Here is a 16,572-nt window from a genome sequence, read left to right on the forward strand (position 1 = left end):
ATTTTAATTTTTATGTAAAAATTGAATATATAAATATAATAAAAGATAGAAAAACAAAAATAAATAACAAATAACAAAAGGAGAAAAAATCAGTCAAATACAGTACAACATTTTATTTTTCTAAAGAAATTGTTGAATATATACGTACGTGAATCACGGTGTAGATTTGAAAGCTCAATAATACAATGTTGAAGTCAATCATATTAAATGCCAGTCGGAAAAAAAAAAAAAACTTTGCTAGAATTCTCATTTTAGTAGATGCTCCAGCATTTCAATTTTCTTATTTTATATGGATAATGTCAGTATAGGTAATACTTATCTAATACGGAAATTGGACCCATGCACTGCCTTGTAAAGATTTAGAAGCCAAAAATTTTTATATCAATCTGACAATAATAATAGCAGATGGTGTTATTCATTGATAATTAGATGTCAGATGGTGTTATTCATTAACAAAATGGGTATGTTTCCTGTAGAAAGGCAGAATCAAGTGGCATAGACATAGTCATAGATAGGAGCAAAGGAAAAGTGGCAAGCGCTTTTCCTTAGAAGCTAGATATTTATGTAGTCCAAGGCAATAATCATATTGCATTACATAATCAACATATATATAGGGAAGCAGAGCCTCTGCTTTTATTTGTAGTAATTGCTAAACTTGGACACATTTCATTCAGACATTGACAACTTGTTTTAGAACCTCATCACTGGCTTTGATAAATACAAAAGGCCATCCGTCGTCGCTTAGAACTAGGCGTATCAGGGAGTCAAAACCAGATGAATATCTTCCGATCTCGCTGCATAAATATTTTTTGCATGACTCACACACTGAAGGACAGAGAGCAAGTTTATAGGAGATACCGCCAGGAGCCGCAGTAATCCTAAACAGGCTGGACAAAGCCTGTGGGTCACCTTCCGACCCACCAGTTGTCACGAGCCATTCTCCCACTGATTCGTCATAGCAGTCCACCTTCCACACTGTTGATTGGGAACAAGCTGTAGGTTGGGGAGGGATGAACTTGATGTTAAGGTCAATTGATTCGTGGATAACACCACCCTCGGTGTCCACTGAAGAAAATGTCACTGGAATGCCACGAAGCAGGTCGGACCTTTCTTGGGCAACATCATATGGGCACGTTTTGTTTCTGCCTTCCCCTAGATATAACCCGCCACCACCAGCACCCCATATTGCTGACACGACGTAATATTGAACGCCAGGGCGGAGCTCATCGCCATTGACGTCATACACTGGAACACTTTCATCAGTTGCAGAGGATTTTGAAGAGAAAACAAAAAGGATCAAAAGCATAGCTAACGTGGTCTTCATCATTAACACTGTTGAGATACGGCTAGCTTTGGTAGATTGAATGTGGGTTGCTTCCAGTTCAGCTCAATTTATAAAGGTTGGGACGTCATTCCCTGCTCAATTATGCATGGCTTTTTCTCTACTAAAATAATGCCATGCATGGTGATTGAAACGTGGCCAAAATGGCTTCACACATTTCAATAACAACTCTTTGTAACTCCTAGCTTAATGTTTAAAGGCAAAAATATTTATATAATGGAGTGTCGGCCAATTTCTCATTTAGGAAGTGTTAAACAATATATATTTCTATATAAAGGTTGATTAATTGTTGGAACCGGCATAAATTTCTCCATCCATTCTCATGCAATATTCTGGTTACATTATATAAATATATATGTTATATGTATTTGTGATACATCGATCTGGTCATCTATATTTGCAAAATAAATCATAACATAGAAATATATCATTCGTCCAAAATATTTTTATTGATAGTTCATAAGCAAAAGGAAGAAGAAAAAAAATGTTAAAAATCCTAATAATTAAGGTTATGTTTGGTTGATATTTTAATTTTAATTTTTATGTAAAAATTGACTATATAAATATAATTAAAAATAGAAAAACAAAAATAAATAACAAATAACAAAAGTAAAAAACAAAATCAAATACAGTATAAAATTTTATTTTTCTAAACAAATTATTTAATATATGCCTACGTGAATCACGTTGTAGATTTGAAAACACAATAATGCAATAATGCGATGTTGAAGTCAATCATGTTAAAAAAAAATATCAATCAAATACAGTATAAAATTTTATTTTTTTAAACAAATTATTGAATATATACCTACGAAAATCACGTTGTAGATTTGAAAACACAATAATGCAATCATGCAATGTTGAAGTCAATCATGTTAAGTATACATAATACTTATCTAAATATGGAAATTGGACCCATGCGCTTTGGCCTTATATATACAAGCCAAAAATATTTATTTCAAACTGACAATAATAACTTTTTATATATAGACAAGAATAAACTAGAGATTCGAATATTAAACATCAATCTTCTTAAAAAATAAAAAACAATTGCTAAGTTAAGTTTAACAATAAATAAATTGTATAATTTTTTAAAAAAATTAAAATTTTTTTAATTATTTTATTATATCCAATCAAATATGTCATCATCTACGCCACTTAAAGACCTATCAAACAAAAATCAAGATCCAGACAAGACAGGATTTGCGTAGCAGGATTGGGCTGGGTGTAAATAAAAAAATAATCCTCATAAACTTAAAAAGGGAAGTGGGGCAAGTACTTAAAGTTTCTTTGTTAAAAAGGAGGGTCAGTTTCACATTTCAGCTGCCATGCGAAGTTTCTTGATTTGTTCTTATATATGTATCATGATAAGATTGAGCCTTGAGTTGTTGGATTGTTGCACATCAATTTGGATATTTGTATGTATCAACTATCAACTCCTTCAACTCTTTCAAAAAAAGTGCTCTTTCAAGTCCAAAGTTAATTCTAATTTCTTAGTGTTCAGTATTAGATTTTGTTTACTATATGAATTTCCAGCTTCCTATATCGATACTTAGATGCCATATATATGGCATTATTCATTAATAAAATGGTTATTTTCCTGTAGAAAGACATAATTAAGGGGCAGAGTTATTGTAATAGATAGCAACAAAGGTACTGCGCGATGGAGATTAAGAAGAAATGTGATGCACATAGAGGCTTGCAAACTATTGGTGAGCGGCTGGGGTATCCACCATGTGCCTCGGGAAGCCAACGAAATAGCAGATCAGTTGGCAAAAAATGGTGACCAAAGGAGGCAGCCGAATCAAATGAGCCTGGTATGACATGGTTGAAGGTATTGTAAGTTCTGATGATTATTAATTCTGCGTTCCTGTCGGTGTGGTAGCCTGGGAAAGATTTTGGCTGATGGGTGCATGTGTAGTGAGGTCGTTATACAAAGGAATGCGAGGGTCTGTTTGCGATGGGTTTTTGTTTCTCCCAATTGATGTGTTTAATGTACAGGGAACAGTTTTAACTGGCTTGTTATTTTTGTTTTGAAAAAGAGAGAGACCGAGGTGGCATTCTCTGTATCAAGAATCTGCACCTATAGCCACAAAATGACAGTGCCTATTCATCCGTTTCTGTATCAACATTAACAAACATATTCCCCAATAAACCATATCAACTCGTTTTGAAGACAGTGGCACTTTACTTACACATCATTTTGAGATCTTTAACTTAAGACTGTCAATCTTCATTATAGTCTTCCTCAATCTCCATGGAACTTGGTGTGGATGAAGAACCAATGTAACAGCGTTGTTGGAGTCGCTTTCAAAGATAATATTTTGTGAACTAGCCCAATCGGATGCATGCCCAGATTGTTTTTTTCTTCTTGGCCTTTTGCGCCTGTTGGGCCTTAAGCCCAACTAAACTCAAATCAAGGTCTGGACATGTTTGCCTCTGTTTGATGCGAACCCGTGATTCGGGTTGGGTTGGGTATGTGGGTTTGTACAATTTCTTTGTAGTTTTCCAACCCAATCCAATAAGGAAACCAAAAGGCAACCAGATACCCAAAAATTGACTTCCAAATATTTTCAGTTAAAAACTGTGTTTGTTTTTTTCGCTTTCAATTCATATGGAGAATCTTATACACTTCGTAATTTTTAAATTTATTTTAATGCAAATGAGGTGTACAGAATTTTACGTTTGTGAATTTTGTAAAAAAATGTTCTCCATTGAAACATTCTATTTATTTATTTTAAAATATTTGATATATATTTTTTTAACAAATTTGATACATTGTCATCACACTTGGCTATCTTGCTTATCTCATCTTTAGAGATAATCGACATGAATCAGGTTTAAGTTAAGCCGCATTGATATCAATTATCACAAAATTATTACTATTTTTTAAAATCTTAACTTAATAAAGTATGTAACGATTACGTTTATTAATTTTTTAAAATTTGCTTATGTTTAATATTGATACAGTTTGTTTATTTTTTTTAGAATCACTTGACATAATAAGGGCATCATTTTATTTTACTTAAAGTTGATTTTTTATTGTTTTAAGAATGTAATTTTATTGAAATATTTTGTGTTTGTACAAAGCTTAAACTAATTCTTTTCTGCTTCACTTCTTACTGAATTTTAGAACTAACTTGAGAGAACAAATTATTTCACTATAAATATGATGGATTTTGCTTATAAGTTAAGGGCTTAAGGGGTTTCACCAAATTCTTAATATTTTCTAAAATATAAAAGAGAGTCTTCCATTCAGGCATGGAATGATGGTTTTGCTTCAATAATTCAAGGACCCCACCGCCACACCTAGAACAGAAATTTACAAAAACAAAACAATGATTAGAATCCAACGGTCCACAGTCCAAATCTTAACCAAGTCCTACCAATTCCAATTCCCAAACCCAAAATCCCTGATCTAATCTCCCGTCTTTATTGCAAGTTTGATCGAATTAAGCAGCCCCTAAGTTTACCCCCCCCAAAAAAAAAAACTCTTTGTGTGAAGTGTTACTATACGTAAATAAAACTGCCCCAACAAAAATTCGTCTCCCTTTCTTCGCTGCAGCTGTCGACCAAAATCTCTCAACTTGTCCAAACCTCTTCGAAAAACCCCTCGACCGAAACAAACACCCAAAACCCATAAGTCTATTTGTTTTGTCTTCGAAACTTAATCTAATAATCGGAATCGAAATCAGAGAATCAAATTTTTTTGTTAAAGAATCAGAATCCGATTAAATAGAAATGGCGGCGACTGGGAGTGCCTCGTGGCAGCCACAAGAAGAGGGGTTGAAGGAGATCTGTGGACTACTGGAGCAGCAGATTTCGCCTTCTTCTTCCGCTGATAAGTCTCAGATTTGGCAACAGCTTCAGCACTACTCTCAGTTCCCTGATTTCAATAACTACCTCGCTTTTATCCTTGCACGGGCCGAGGTTTGCTCCTTCTTGTTTCATTTGAAACTAGTTTAGTAGAATTTTCTTTTTTGGTTGGATTTTTAGTGTTTATTGAAGAACTGGATTATGGTATTGATTGGATTATATGTTTGTAAAGGAAGTGTTGTTTTTATTTCTTTTCTGGAATTTCTTTTATTGGATTGTGTATCTCTAGAGTATGTTTGAATTTGGCGTTTGCAGGGTTAATAATTTTTGGTCTAGAATTTGCAAAGATTGGGTGTTGCTTTAATGAACTGCATTCTGGGTATTGATTGGGTTACGTGTTTGTGGAGGAATTATTGATTTAAACTGAATTTCCCTTGGTTGGAGAGGCATTGTATTCTGGATTGATTGGATAATGTTTTTGGATTAAACAAGGATTTTGGTGGGCAACCTTGGCCAATGGTTTTGATTCTACATGAAGAATTAGCAATTCGATACCTCAGCCATCCCTCCTAATTGAGAAATGATAATTACTATGTTACAACACACACACACACATGAGCACGCGCGCGCGCACACACACACACACAAAAGCTTGAAAATGGGTTAGCTGGGGATGTGGTTCTTAACCTGGCTGTTAGTTGGTGTGAGGACTTAATGTTTTTTTATCCAAACATATCCAGTATGATGTCGTTTGCTCTTATGCTGGTGTCTATTTCAAGAAATTGATGTCCTTTCCTTTGGATATATTTTGAACACGTGGTTGCTGTCATGTGCTAATGAAACGTTGTTTCATTTTTGGAAATTTATGCAGGGTAAATCGATAGAGGTTCGACAAGCTGCTGGTCTGCTGCTGAAAAATAATCTCAGAACTGCATATAAGTTAATGGCTCCTGCACACCAACAATATATAAAGTCAGAATTGTTACCCTGTTTAGGAGCAGCAGATAAGCACATTAGGTCAACAGTTGGGACTATTGTGACTGTGGTTGTTCAACTAGGGGGAATTTTGGGGTGGCCTGAGCTGTTGCAAGCTCTTGTAAATTGCTTGGATGGCAATGACCTAAATCACATGGAAGGTGCTATGGATGCATTGTCAAAGGTATGCACTGAATAATTTGCAAATTTCTGTCATTATTGAATGGAAGTTGTCATATTATTGTTTCAGCAAAAAAAAGAAAAATCATTGACAAGCTTCCTTTTAGTTTATTCATAGCAAAACCTTCGTTTTGTAATACTTTTACATAGTTGAGACCATAAACTTTTTGAGGAGTCAATTAAATCAATAAAAGCATGTAGGTGTAAGTTAGTGCAAAAGCTATTTGAAAACATTGAGCACTAGTTACATGAAGTTAGTATGGTATAAAATATCTTGGGTGAGATGTAATATTCATTCCCCATCTTGTATGGTGAGATCAAGCTGATGATTTTTTGGCCCTCTAGAACTAGATTTCTCTACCTGTAAACAAACATTGTTGGTGGAACAAGGTTCCAGATCTCACTAAGGGATTGCCTTGAAATTATACCTGGTAGACGGTCCCAACAAGTTCTACTTATTTTTTCCTTGTTGCTGTCTTCATTTCTTAATATGCTTATAGCTTATATACAATTCCCTGATGCAGAATCCGTGGTATTCTATGATATTTGAAACCTGTTTCAAATATTCTAGGTGTTTTTGTTACTTATGATAGCAATGCAGCCCTGGTGATTGTTAATGGGCCAAATTACATTAATGGATATGATTATTTTTTATGTTGTTGGTCTTATTGCAATTTGAGGATCAAACTTTTAATCTAGCTAACAAAAGCTCCCATAGCATAGACACATTTAGAGGCCAACTTTGTACCAATTTAATTACATTTAACGCATCAACCATTCTTTTGTAACACAGATTTGTGAGGATATACCGCAAGTGCTGGATATGGATGTGCCTGGGTTAGCTGAAAGGCCCATCAACATATTCCTTCCTCGATTATTTCAGGTGAACTGCATTTCCTATTAAAATTCCATTGTGCATATGTAAATTCTCTGTTGTTGTCACTAATCATTTTTCTTTTCTATGAGCAGTTTTTTCAGTCTCCACATCCTTCTCTGAGAAAGCTTTCATTGGGTTCTGTAAACCAATACATTATGTTGATGCCTTCTGTGAGTTAACTTGAAAGTTTGTATTCTTAGTTGTTATGGACGTCATGCTGATACTTTTGGGGCAATGCTTGATATTATACTTTAATTTCTTGCAGGCTTTATATACATCCATGGATAAATACCTTCAGGGTTTGTTTGTCCTTGCTAATGACCCTGTTGCAGAAGTGCGGAAATTGGTGAATAGTTTCTCTTTTCCTCTTGTATTCTTTTTTGTAATTACAATTCAATCTTTTGCATTGAATACTCAAATGTGCAGTAAATATTTCCTATTTTTCCTTATAATTTACTATTAGTGCAAATCTATAAAAGCTTGTTATGTGTCTCTTTTCATTTCTGATTTTCTGATTTCAGCATTGATTTTGAAGATGCAGTATTGGAATCAGACATGTTTTTGCGTTTAGTCTTTGATGTTAATGGTGCTTGGTTTTTCTCTGTCAGGAGACTACATGCTTGCTGGACACTGCTAATATATGCATTAAGTAACTAGGATACTAGAAAAGAACTGTTTTTGTTGCCCACCAAATTTTCTTCTGTATAACATTTACAAATTTTTAGTATTGTGAAGCAGTGATGAGTTTTAGAATCTATCTTTTCTTCCAAGCTTGAGCATGCTCTGATTGATTTTTTTCCCTGCCAAATGATCAGGTTTGTGCAGCATTTGTTCAGCTAATTGAAGTCCGTCCATCTTTTCTAGAGGTGGGTATTTTTTGTTTGTAACCTTTTAGTTTTCGCACATTCTTTCTTGCTTGCAGTATACAGTGTCTTAGTGTCACTTTCTTTTAGTTTATATGCCATGATCTTTTTTCTTTTTATACCTATCCACAACCTCCATTTTCTTTTCCCTGATGTGATTTTTCACTATTTCACAGCCACATTTGAAGAATGTTATTGAATATATGTTGCAAGTCAATAAGGACAGTGATGATGAAGTGGCACTTGAAGCATGTGAATTTTGGTAACTTTCTTCTTTGTGCAGTCCATGTCTAAGTGTCTTATAAGTAGATTAGTAGGTTTTTTAAAACCATTTTTTTGATAGCTTATGCAGATTGATGAGCTCCAAACTAAAAGTTTTTGGCAGAATGCAATGTCTCCTTAAATTAGACCTTGTTTACTTTATCACCTCTGCTTGTGTCAGAGAATGTGTGTTAAATATGGCAGAAGTGTTGGAGGTGTGCTTGCCTCTGTGCCTCTGCTCTATGTGCTATTATGTTGTAAATTGGGCTGTAGTTATGAAGAAATTTGAATATTGTAGCCATCATATGCTTAATCCTTTAAATGTAGATTCATTCTCTTGGATCTAGGCATGGAGAGGAATGAAGGCCATGCATTTAGCTTTACTAGCATTTTACCCAACTCCCGCCTGTCCCAGCTAATGGTTATGATTCAATGTTGATCTTGATTGGCAGGTCTGCTTATTGCGATGCCCAGTTGCCATCCGAAAATTTGAGAGAATATTTGCCACGTCTAATTCCAGTATGCTGATACTTTGCTCAGTTTTATATTTTATATTTTCTTTTTGTTTTTGCAGAGCCATTTATAATAGCTTTTCATGTGTCTGTTTCTGTTTTTGTAGATTTTGTTGTCAAACATGGTTTATGCTGATGATGATGAGTCTCTTGTTGACGCTGAGGTATTTCTTGTCATCTGCTGTTTTCACAGAATCTGAATTGGCAATTATATTTGATAATTTTCTTGGAATCAATTCATTCTTGTAGGAAGATGAGTCTCTTCCAGACAGAGATCAGGTTAGTATAGTTTGTATTTGATCATTATGCTCTTAGTAATTTGTTTTATGTCAGCATTCGATCTTGCTGAAAGTGGTTTTTGATATAATTTCTCATAACATTTCATCTTCAGGATCTAAAACCTCGATTTCATACATCACGATTTCATGGATCTGATGATGCAGAAGATGATGTAAGTACTTTTTTTTCTTTGCTAGTCAATCGGAGTCAACTAACATATTTATGTTCTATTCTTCGGTTAGTTTAAGAAAGATCTGTTTTCTAGTGGAAATTATTCCTAATTGATCATTTTGGTGCAGGATGATGACACATTCAATATATGGAACTTACGAAAATGCAGTGCAGCAGCTCTTGATGTTCTATCAAATGTGTTTGGGGATGAAATTCTTCCTACTTTGATGCCTATTATCCAGGTAAGTTACCTATTGGGGATGCCAAAGTTTGATCGTGGAAATCGTATCTGTTTATTGTTTTTATTTATATTGTTGGTCATTTAATAGGGATGCTGCATTATGAATTCATCTTGGCCAAAAAATGTTAAATTCAGTTCGTTCCATTAGTGCATATCAGAAAATCAGATTTTTTCTTGCTGCAGAATCTGCAAACGTATATCATTTGCTGTGATGTAGATATGCTAGTTTGAATCACAAAGGTTATTTCTGTTAATGCCAAACTTTTGCTGCCCCTATGCATGAAACTTCATTAGAGAGATAGTCATCTTAGAAAGTCACTTGACTTTTAATAGTAGTTGCATAAATATTTATTCTTTTGGTGTTGAGCTGTTTGGTATCATATTGATTACATGTTCTCACTTTGTTGAATGTCTGCAGGCCAAGTTATCTGCTAGTGGTGACGAAGCCTGGAAAGATAGGGAAGCTGCTGTTTTGGCTCTTGGTGCAGTAGGTGAAGGTTGCATTAATGGTCTTTATCCTCATTTGTCTGAGGTAATTTTTGTTGTTTTGAACTGATGCACAAAGTTTTGAGGCAGATTACAAGAGGTGAAGAATAAATGGTGCACACATAACATTTATCTGTTTTGCTTAAATAAAGTTTTGCTTATAAATTTATCATTGTTGTTTTTGGAATTGCTTTTACTTTATTCTTCTTTGTCATGCTTGCTTGTCTTTAATATGTATATCAAATATGCTTTTCCTCACTATCAAGAAGAATATTCAAGTATTGTTTATTCTGTTAACTTTACTCTCGTGGACTATTGAATTAATAGACAAATATATTTATATGTGCAGATTGTGGCATTTCTAATTCCCCTTTTGGATGATAAGTTTCCTCTCATTAGGAGTATTTCTTGTTGGACACTTTCTCGATTCAGCAAATACATTGTTCAGGTATGGCTGAAGATTTTCTCTGCAATGTTTCTCCTCTAGACTATTAGCCAGCTAATACCTTTTCTAAACTAGTAAAGATAAATAACCACCATGACCAACAAAATTGTTTACCGTTTTGCACCTTATGCCATTCATTTGTTTTTCCTGGCACATGGCAGTAGAAACTTTCTTTTCATTCTTTTGTCTATGGCATTGGATTATGTGGTTGAGAACCGTCATGTTTCATTTATTTCAGGATAGTGGTCATCAAAAAGGCTATGAGCAGTTTGACGCAGCTCTTATGGGTCTCCTTCGAAGAATATTGGATACTAACAAGCGGGTGCAAGAGGCTGCTTGTTCAGCTTTTGCAACACTTGAAGAGGTTATAAACTTACTCTATGACTTTTTGCATTTTGGGATTTATGTTCTTATAGATTTTAACATTGTTTTATTCATTTGCAGGAGGCTGCGGAAGAGTTGGCACCAAGGTTGGAAATAATTTTACAGCATCTTATGTGTGCTTTTGGCAAGTATCAGGTTGTTTGCTGGCCTTTACTTTATAATAAGCTCTTTTTAGTGTTGCAATTGTGACTTATGAGACCTGGCATTGACAGTTGTTACCTTTTTTTATTTCATATGCTGTTTCATCTTCACCATTGAAGAAAATTTTTGGCTCACTTATATGTGTATAATCATTTGCAGAGACGGAACCTTAGAATTGTTTATGATGCTATTGGAACACTAGCAGATGCTGTTGGAGGGGAATTGAATCAGGTATATCAGTATGCTAAAGATAATAACAATGTTCCTTGCATTGTTGTCTCTTCCTTCTGATATGTATGAGAGTCTTATGCCTAAATGCTATTGCATTTTTTGGTGGGTTTATTTGTTTGTTGATAGAGATGATTCTCTCCATTGACTGCTTTTATCATTTGCAGCCCGTTTATCTTGAAATTCTGATGCCACCACTCATTGCAAAGTGGCAGCAGATTTCAAATTCTGACAAAGATCTCTTTCCACTGCTTGAGTGCTTCACGTCCATAGCACAGGTCACTTAACCATCCTTCTTTGACCTTTTTATTTTTTTTTCTTTTGGGAGCGGAGATGTGATGTTCACTTTTAACCTTGATGTAGCGGTTTGTTTATATTTTTTTCTCACTCTTGAGCCCAGCAAGTAGTTGAATACATCTAGCTGTACTTTGGAAAGAGACTGCAAGCTGCTATAGAGTTAGTTGTAATTAAATTGTCCCAGTGATACCATTCCACTATATCCTCTGATAATTGTTTTAATGCATACTGCGACAAAAGTGAACAGCTTCTATGAGTGAAAAAATTAGTAATATGGATTTGAGGGACTGGGTAATATGAAGCTGGGGAACACCAATGCTGATACTTCTAGGTGATAAGCTTAATAATTGCAACAAAATGTAACTCTGGATACATGCTTTCTATGGTGTGGCCTGAGGGGAGGTGCAAATCTCTAAAGGACCTGTCTGTTCTTCTTTAGCTACATCTGTTGATTGTTCTTATCTGCTCACAGAGCATCCGAACCTTCTTTCTTCAGAAGGTAGTTATTGTCTATTATGTTTTTTGCCTTTTTCTTCTTCTGCACAAAATAATTTGGAAGACGGGTGATTAAAAATTGAAAGCGTGTTAAATAACTAGTTCTTATTGATCTCAGAGCCATGATTCTCCAATTTGCTTAGTTCTTTTTAATCTGCAGTCAGCTGAGCAACATAACTTTCTTAAACATTTTATTTTTAGATTATATCAAGCCAGTTTCATACATTTCTGAGTTTTATTTATATTTATGCTGATATTAGCAGTTACATCTGTGACATCCTACTCTGCTTGTAATCTTTCATTTTTAATGTGCTATATTTTTTGACAAGATGATGCCTGTACAGGATTTAGTAGAGTTACCACTAGGATTAATTGATGTTACATTTTCAGGCATTGGGTACTGGATTCTCTCAATTTGCTCAGCCTGTATTTCAGAGGTGCATAAATATCATCCAGACTCAACAATTAGCCAAGGTTTTGATAAATTCAATTTTTAATACTCTAGAATCAACAATTTATATTTTAATTTTCAAGTTTAATTGTTCATTTGTGCTTTCTATCCTTCATGGTTGGCTGATACTCGTCAATATTTTGTACTCAATGATTGATCTCTTCAATCAAGCAGCATATTGTTTAGTGCCTTTCTTTATTGTGTAACATCTGTTCTGTTTCATCATGTTATTATCTTTAATTATCAGTAATAGAATGGTAGTTTGTGTTAGTTTCTGATATATCAAGATGCTTAGCCAAGACCTGTGTTAAATTTCATTGTATAGTATTTATTAAGTAGAGTTCTTTCAACTTGTGCTGCTTTCTATTGTTATTTGCGTTAACAATATATATTCAAATCTACCTTATTTGATCAGGTAGGATACTATAGATGTTGAGAGAAATCATTGAGTGCATCTATCTGCATTTTCACATATGTCAAAAAATTTTGCATATTGTTATGGTTAAAACTTACAAGATCTGAGGAATCAACCAGTAAGTTGCTACATGATCTCTATCTTTCGAATCTTACCTCAAGTAACTGAGTTTTTGTGATACTCTGAATGCATGATTTTTCATCTTATGCAATCTGCTTTTCTATTTGCATACCATTGTCTTTCTGACCTATAAACATGCATAGTTATTACTTTTTGAAGACATTGATGGGAATTTCTATTGCAGGTTGATCCTGTTTCAGCTGGGGTTCAGTATGATAAGGAGTTTATTGTATGCTCACTTGATTTGCTTTCTGGACTTGCAGAGGGCCTTGGTAGTGGAATTGAGAGTTTGGTACATGCTTTCTCCTTCACTCTTAATGAAAAGAGAAGTGATCCTAAACACCCCCCCTTCCCCCCCTGCCCCAACCCCCACTTCTTCCTATCCTGCACGAAAGTGGGAATTGCACCTCTGTTGGAAGTTTCTATGTAATGAGATTAATGTGAAGCTAAATTGCTAGTGATTACTCTCTGTTATTGGCTGATTGGCTAAGTAGCCATTGGACAAATTGGAAATATTCATATAGGAAACTTTTTTACACTACATTTTCCTTTAAAATTTTTGTATCTCTCTCAATTTATGAAAGTCTAATTGTCATTTTGATGACTTGTCCGTTTGTTCTGGATATTGGAGTTGCAAACTGGATATCGCCATTAACTATTAAATTAAAGATTAGTTAAACATGCTATATTACAATGTCAACCATGATGTTTATTTTGCTCATGTGGACCTATTCTGTGCAGGTTTCACAGAGTAATTTAAGGGACCTGCTTTTGCAATGTTGCATGGATGATGCTTCTGATGTTCGACAAAGTGCCTTTGCCCTTCTTGGGGACCTTGCAAGAGTAAGTTAAAAATGAATCGACCAGTTGTTCTAACTTAGAGCTGTAGGCTAAATAAAATTTCACCCTTCCCTCTTTTTCCATGACTAGTGGGATTCTAGGGACATGAAGCTTGTAATTCTCTTGATGAATAGGCCTTAAGCATGTCCCAACTGATCCACTTGAAACTTCTTAATTGCATTCTTATAGTGATTAGGTAGTTAATCTAACTTATTCTGATGTTGACTTTGATCAGGTTTGCACTGTTCATTTGCATCCTCGTTTGTCTGAATTTCTTGATATTGCAGCCAAGCAATTGGTAAGGACTCATTTTGGGACTCCAAATCTCAGTTTGCCATCTTTATATTCTTACATAGTATATGTCCATACAGAACGCTCCCAAGTTAAAGGAAATGGTTTCAGTAGCAAACAATGCATGTTGGGCTATTGGAGAGCTAGCAATCAAGGTATGTGAGGTCTTCATTCTGCAGCTTGATGATTAGATTAGGTTTACCATTTTGTTGACTAGGGCTTCTTCATGAGTTGACACCCCCTTTGTTGCTTTAATGACATGCTTTCCTCATATGTCGTAAGTGATTATTTGACTTTTTAATCTCAGGTTCGTCAAGAAATTTCTCCGATTGTCATGACAGTGATCTCATGTTTGGTTCCAATCCTTCAGCATGCAGAGGTAATCCTCCCTTTCTGTTGGTGAAGTTTGTTGAGATGCATGAACACATGTGCATAACTGTGTTTGTGCATTAGCTCCTGCATGAGTTGTTTCGATACGAAAATCTCATCTGTGTATGATTAGCAGGGGCTCAACAAGTCACTTGTTGAAAATAGTGCAATTACACTTGGGAGGCTTGCATGGGTCTGTCCAGAGCTTGTATCGCCACACATGGAGCATTTCATGCAGTCATGGTGTATTTCTTTGTCTACGTAAGTATTAATTTATCTTCCTGACTTCTAAATTATTTCTTGATGTACAGTTAAGCTACTGCTATGGTAAGGTACCTTTAGTTACACTTAGTAGAGCAGAATTTGGTTCTTACTTTGTTAGCATTGTCTTTATGTCAACCCATTTGACAAACAATTTGTTGCAGGATACGTGATGATATTGAGAAAGAGGATGCCTTCAGAGGTCTATGTGCAATGGTATGCATCTACCTTTGTAATATTTTTCATTAACAGTTAAATTTATAATCTAATATGCTTGGGTGGTACTAAACGTTTTCAGGTCAGGGCAAATCCATCAGGGGCTCTGAGTTCACTTGTTTTCATGTGCAAAGCTATTGCAAGCTGGCATGTAAGGATGCTGTTATATATTGTTTTTGAGGGTTGTATCTTTTAAAATAAAGTTTGAGCTTTTGACGTCATTTTATGTCTGTAGGAAATAAGGAGTGAAGAACTACATAATGAAGTTTGTCAGGTCTTGCATGGTTATAAACAGGTAGGCCTTTGTCCCCGTAGGCATTGCTTTTAGAGCAAATGCCTAAATGATTATACTTTGGAAAATTTTATTTGCTCTTGCTGGAATTTAGTGGTTTGCTGATATTGTATCTTAATATATGTTAAAATACTAATAATCCTTGAATCTTTGTTATTGCTTGCATTACTTCTTTCTGGGTATACTTCTGCAAAAAATTCTCTTTCCTACAGGTATATAGGTTACCTTATTGCTGTGAATATCTTGTTTAGTGCATTGATTGAAACTTCTTTTTCTTTCCCTTCTTTATTCTTCTTCCTTTCTTTTTTTACTAATCCAATAAACAAGGGAACTTGAGTACTTTTTGATGATTTATATTTTTTCTAGTAGTTAGTTACAAAATCATAAAATGCATTAGACTAGGTTCATTCACTGAGTCGGTAAATTAATGTTCTTGCAGATGCTTAGGAATGGGGCGTGGGACCAGTGTATGTCTGCTTTGGAGCCACCAGTGAAGGACAAACTTTCTAAGTATCAAGTATAAGATCTTTTTTGGTTGCCCATGCTTGTCACTATTCTACGTTATCCGTGGTTCTTCAGAGATGTCTATCAGCATCAGTAGTGTTGGTATATTTGTGCATTATTTGACTATATTGGAGCTGTGATTCATATAAGCAAAGATCCGTAAGTGGTCATGATTTTTCACTGGCAAAGCATCAGCTTCTTGCCTTAATTTATTGAAAAAGCTTGGAACAAGTTTGCACCTCTTAGAGAACTTAGAACAAGGCGGCTTTGTCCCCGTGGTGCTTGGTTTGAGGGGGTAGTGAAGCTGCTGACAAATTTGTGTATGGATGTAGCATGCGGGAATGCAGCGTTCAAAGCTTCAAGAGGGTGTTTTCTTTGGTATTTTGTAATTGAAGGATGGCTAAAGTATCTGATTCAAGCATTGCATTCGTTATTTTTGACTGATGAGATTTTTTTTTCCTCTCTTACTTTGATTATTTAATTAGATATAGGGTTTTTGGTCTGTGATGTCCACAGATTTTTGTACAAGGGCTTTAGATGTTAATTATTAGAAGTTTTGGGTGTTTTCTGTATTATTCAGTCTGTAACATACTATTGGAGGGTGGAGCATGATAAATCTCTTTTCTGCATTTTCCAGCAGTGAGATTGGAGTTGTGCGGGGACAATAAATGTTAGTCCCTGGTCTTTTCATGAATTCATGGAAATTGTACCGTCCGGGTTCCAAGCACAATTCTGGCTACTCTGATTCTTTTAAATGGCATCTTTCCTTCTACTGTCCCTCTTACCCCTCAGAACTCGTTTTCCTGGTAATCTTCATCAG

The 16,572-nt window shown here is 35.1% G+C and overlaps 2 protein-coding genes across 2 annotated transcripts; one reads left to right on the forward strand and one right to left on the reverse strand.

Moving 5' to 3' along the window:
- Positions 1 to 670: 670 nt before the first annotated feature.
- LOC110418722 (21 kDa seed protein-like) lies at positions 671 to 1,324 on the reverse strand. The gene has a single exon (XM_021431522.2). The coding sequence runs from the start codon at positions 1,322 to 1,324 to the stop codon at positions 671 to 673; it is 654 nt and encodes a 217-aa protein (XP_021287197.2).
- Positions 1,325 to 4,706: 3,382 nt separating this feature from the next.
- On the forward strand, positions 4,707 to 16,528 carry LOC110418578 (transportin 1). The gene is made up of 29 exons (XM_021431343.1): positions 4,707 to 5,272; positions 6,030 to 6,317; positions 7,107 to 7,196; positions 7,283 to 7,360; positions 7,456 to 7,536; positions 8,006 to 8,056; positions 8,230 to 8,315; positions 8,767 to 8,833; positions 8,934 to 8,990; positions 9,076 to 9,105; positions 9,218 to 9,277; positions 9,405 to 9,518; positions 9,936 to 10,049; positions 10,353 to 10,451; positions 10,687 to 10,812; positions 10,893 to 10,967; positions 11,133 to 11,204; positions 11,369 to 11,479; positions 12,384 to 12,467; positions 13,164 to 13,271; positions 13,721 to 13,822; positions 14,055 to 14,117; positions 14,191 to 14,265; positions 14,418 to 14,489; positions 14,616 to 14,740; positions 14,905 to 14,956; positions 15,039 to 15,107; positions 15,192 to 15,251; positions 15,688 to 16,528. The coding sequence occupies exons 1-29, from the start codon at positions 5,084 to 5,086 to the stop codon at positions 15,769 to 15,771; spliced, it is 2,682 nt and encodes an 893-aa protein (XP_021287018.1). The 5' UTR covers positions 4,707 to 5,083; the 3' UTR covers positions 15,772 to 16,528.
- The last annotated feature ends 44 nt before the right edge of the window (positions 16,529 to 16,572 follow it).

The sequence above is a fragment of the Theobroma umbraticum genome, unplaced genomic scaffold (assembly GCF_002168275.2).
Source record: "Theobroma umbraticum cultivar Fairchild unplaced genomic scaffold, ASM216827v3 scaffold_50.0, whole genome shotgun sequence".
Classification (NCBI taxonomy): Eukaryota; Viridiplantae; Streptophyta; class Magnoliopsida; order Malvales; family Malvaceae; genus Theobroma; species Theobroma umbraticum.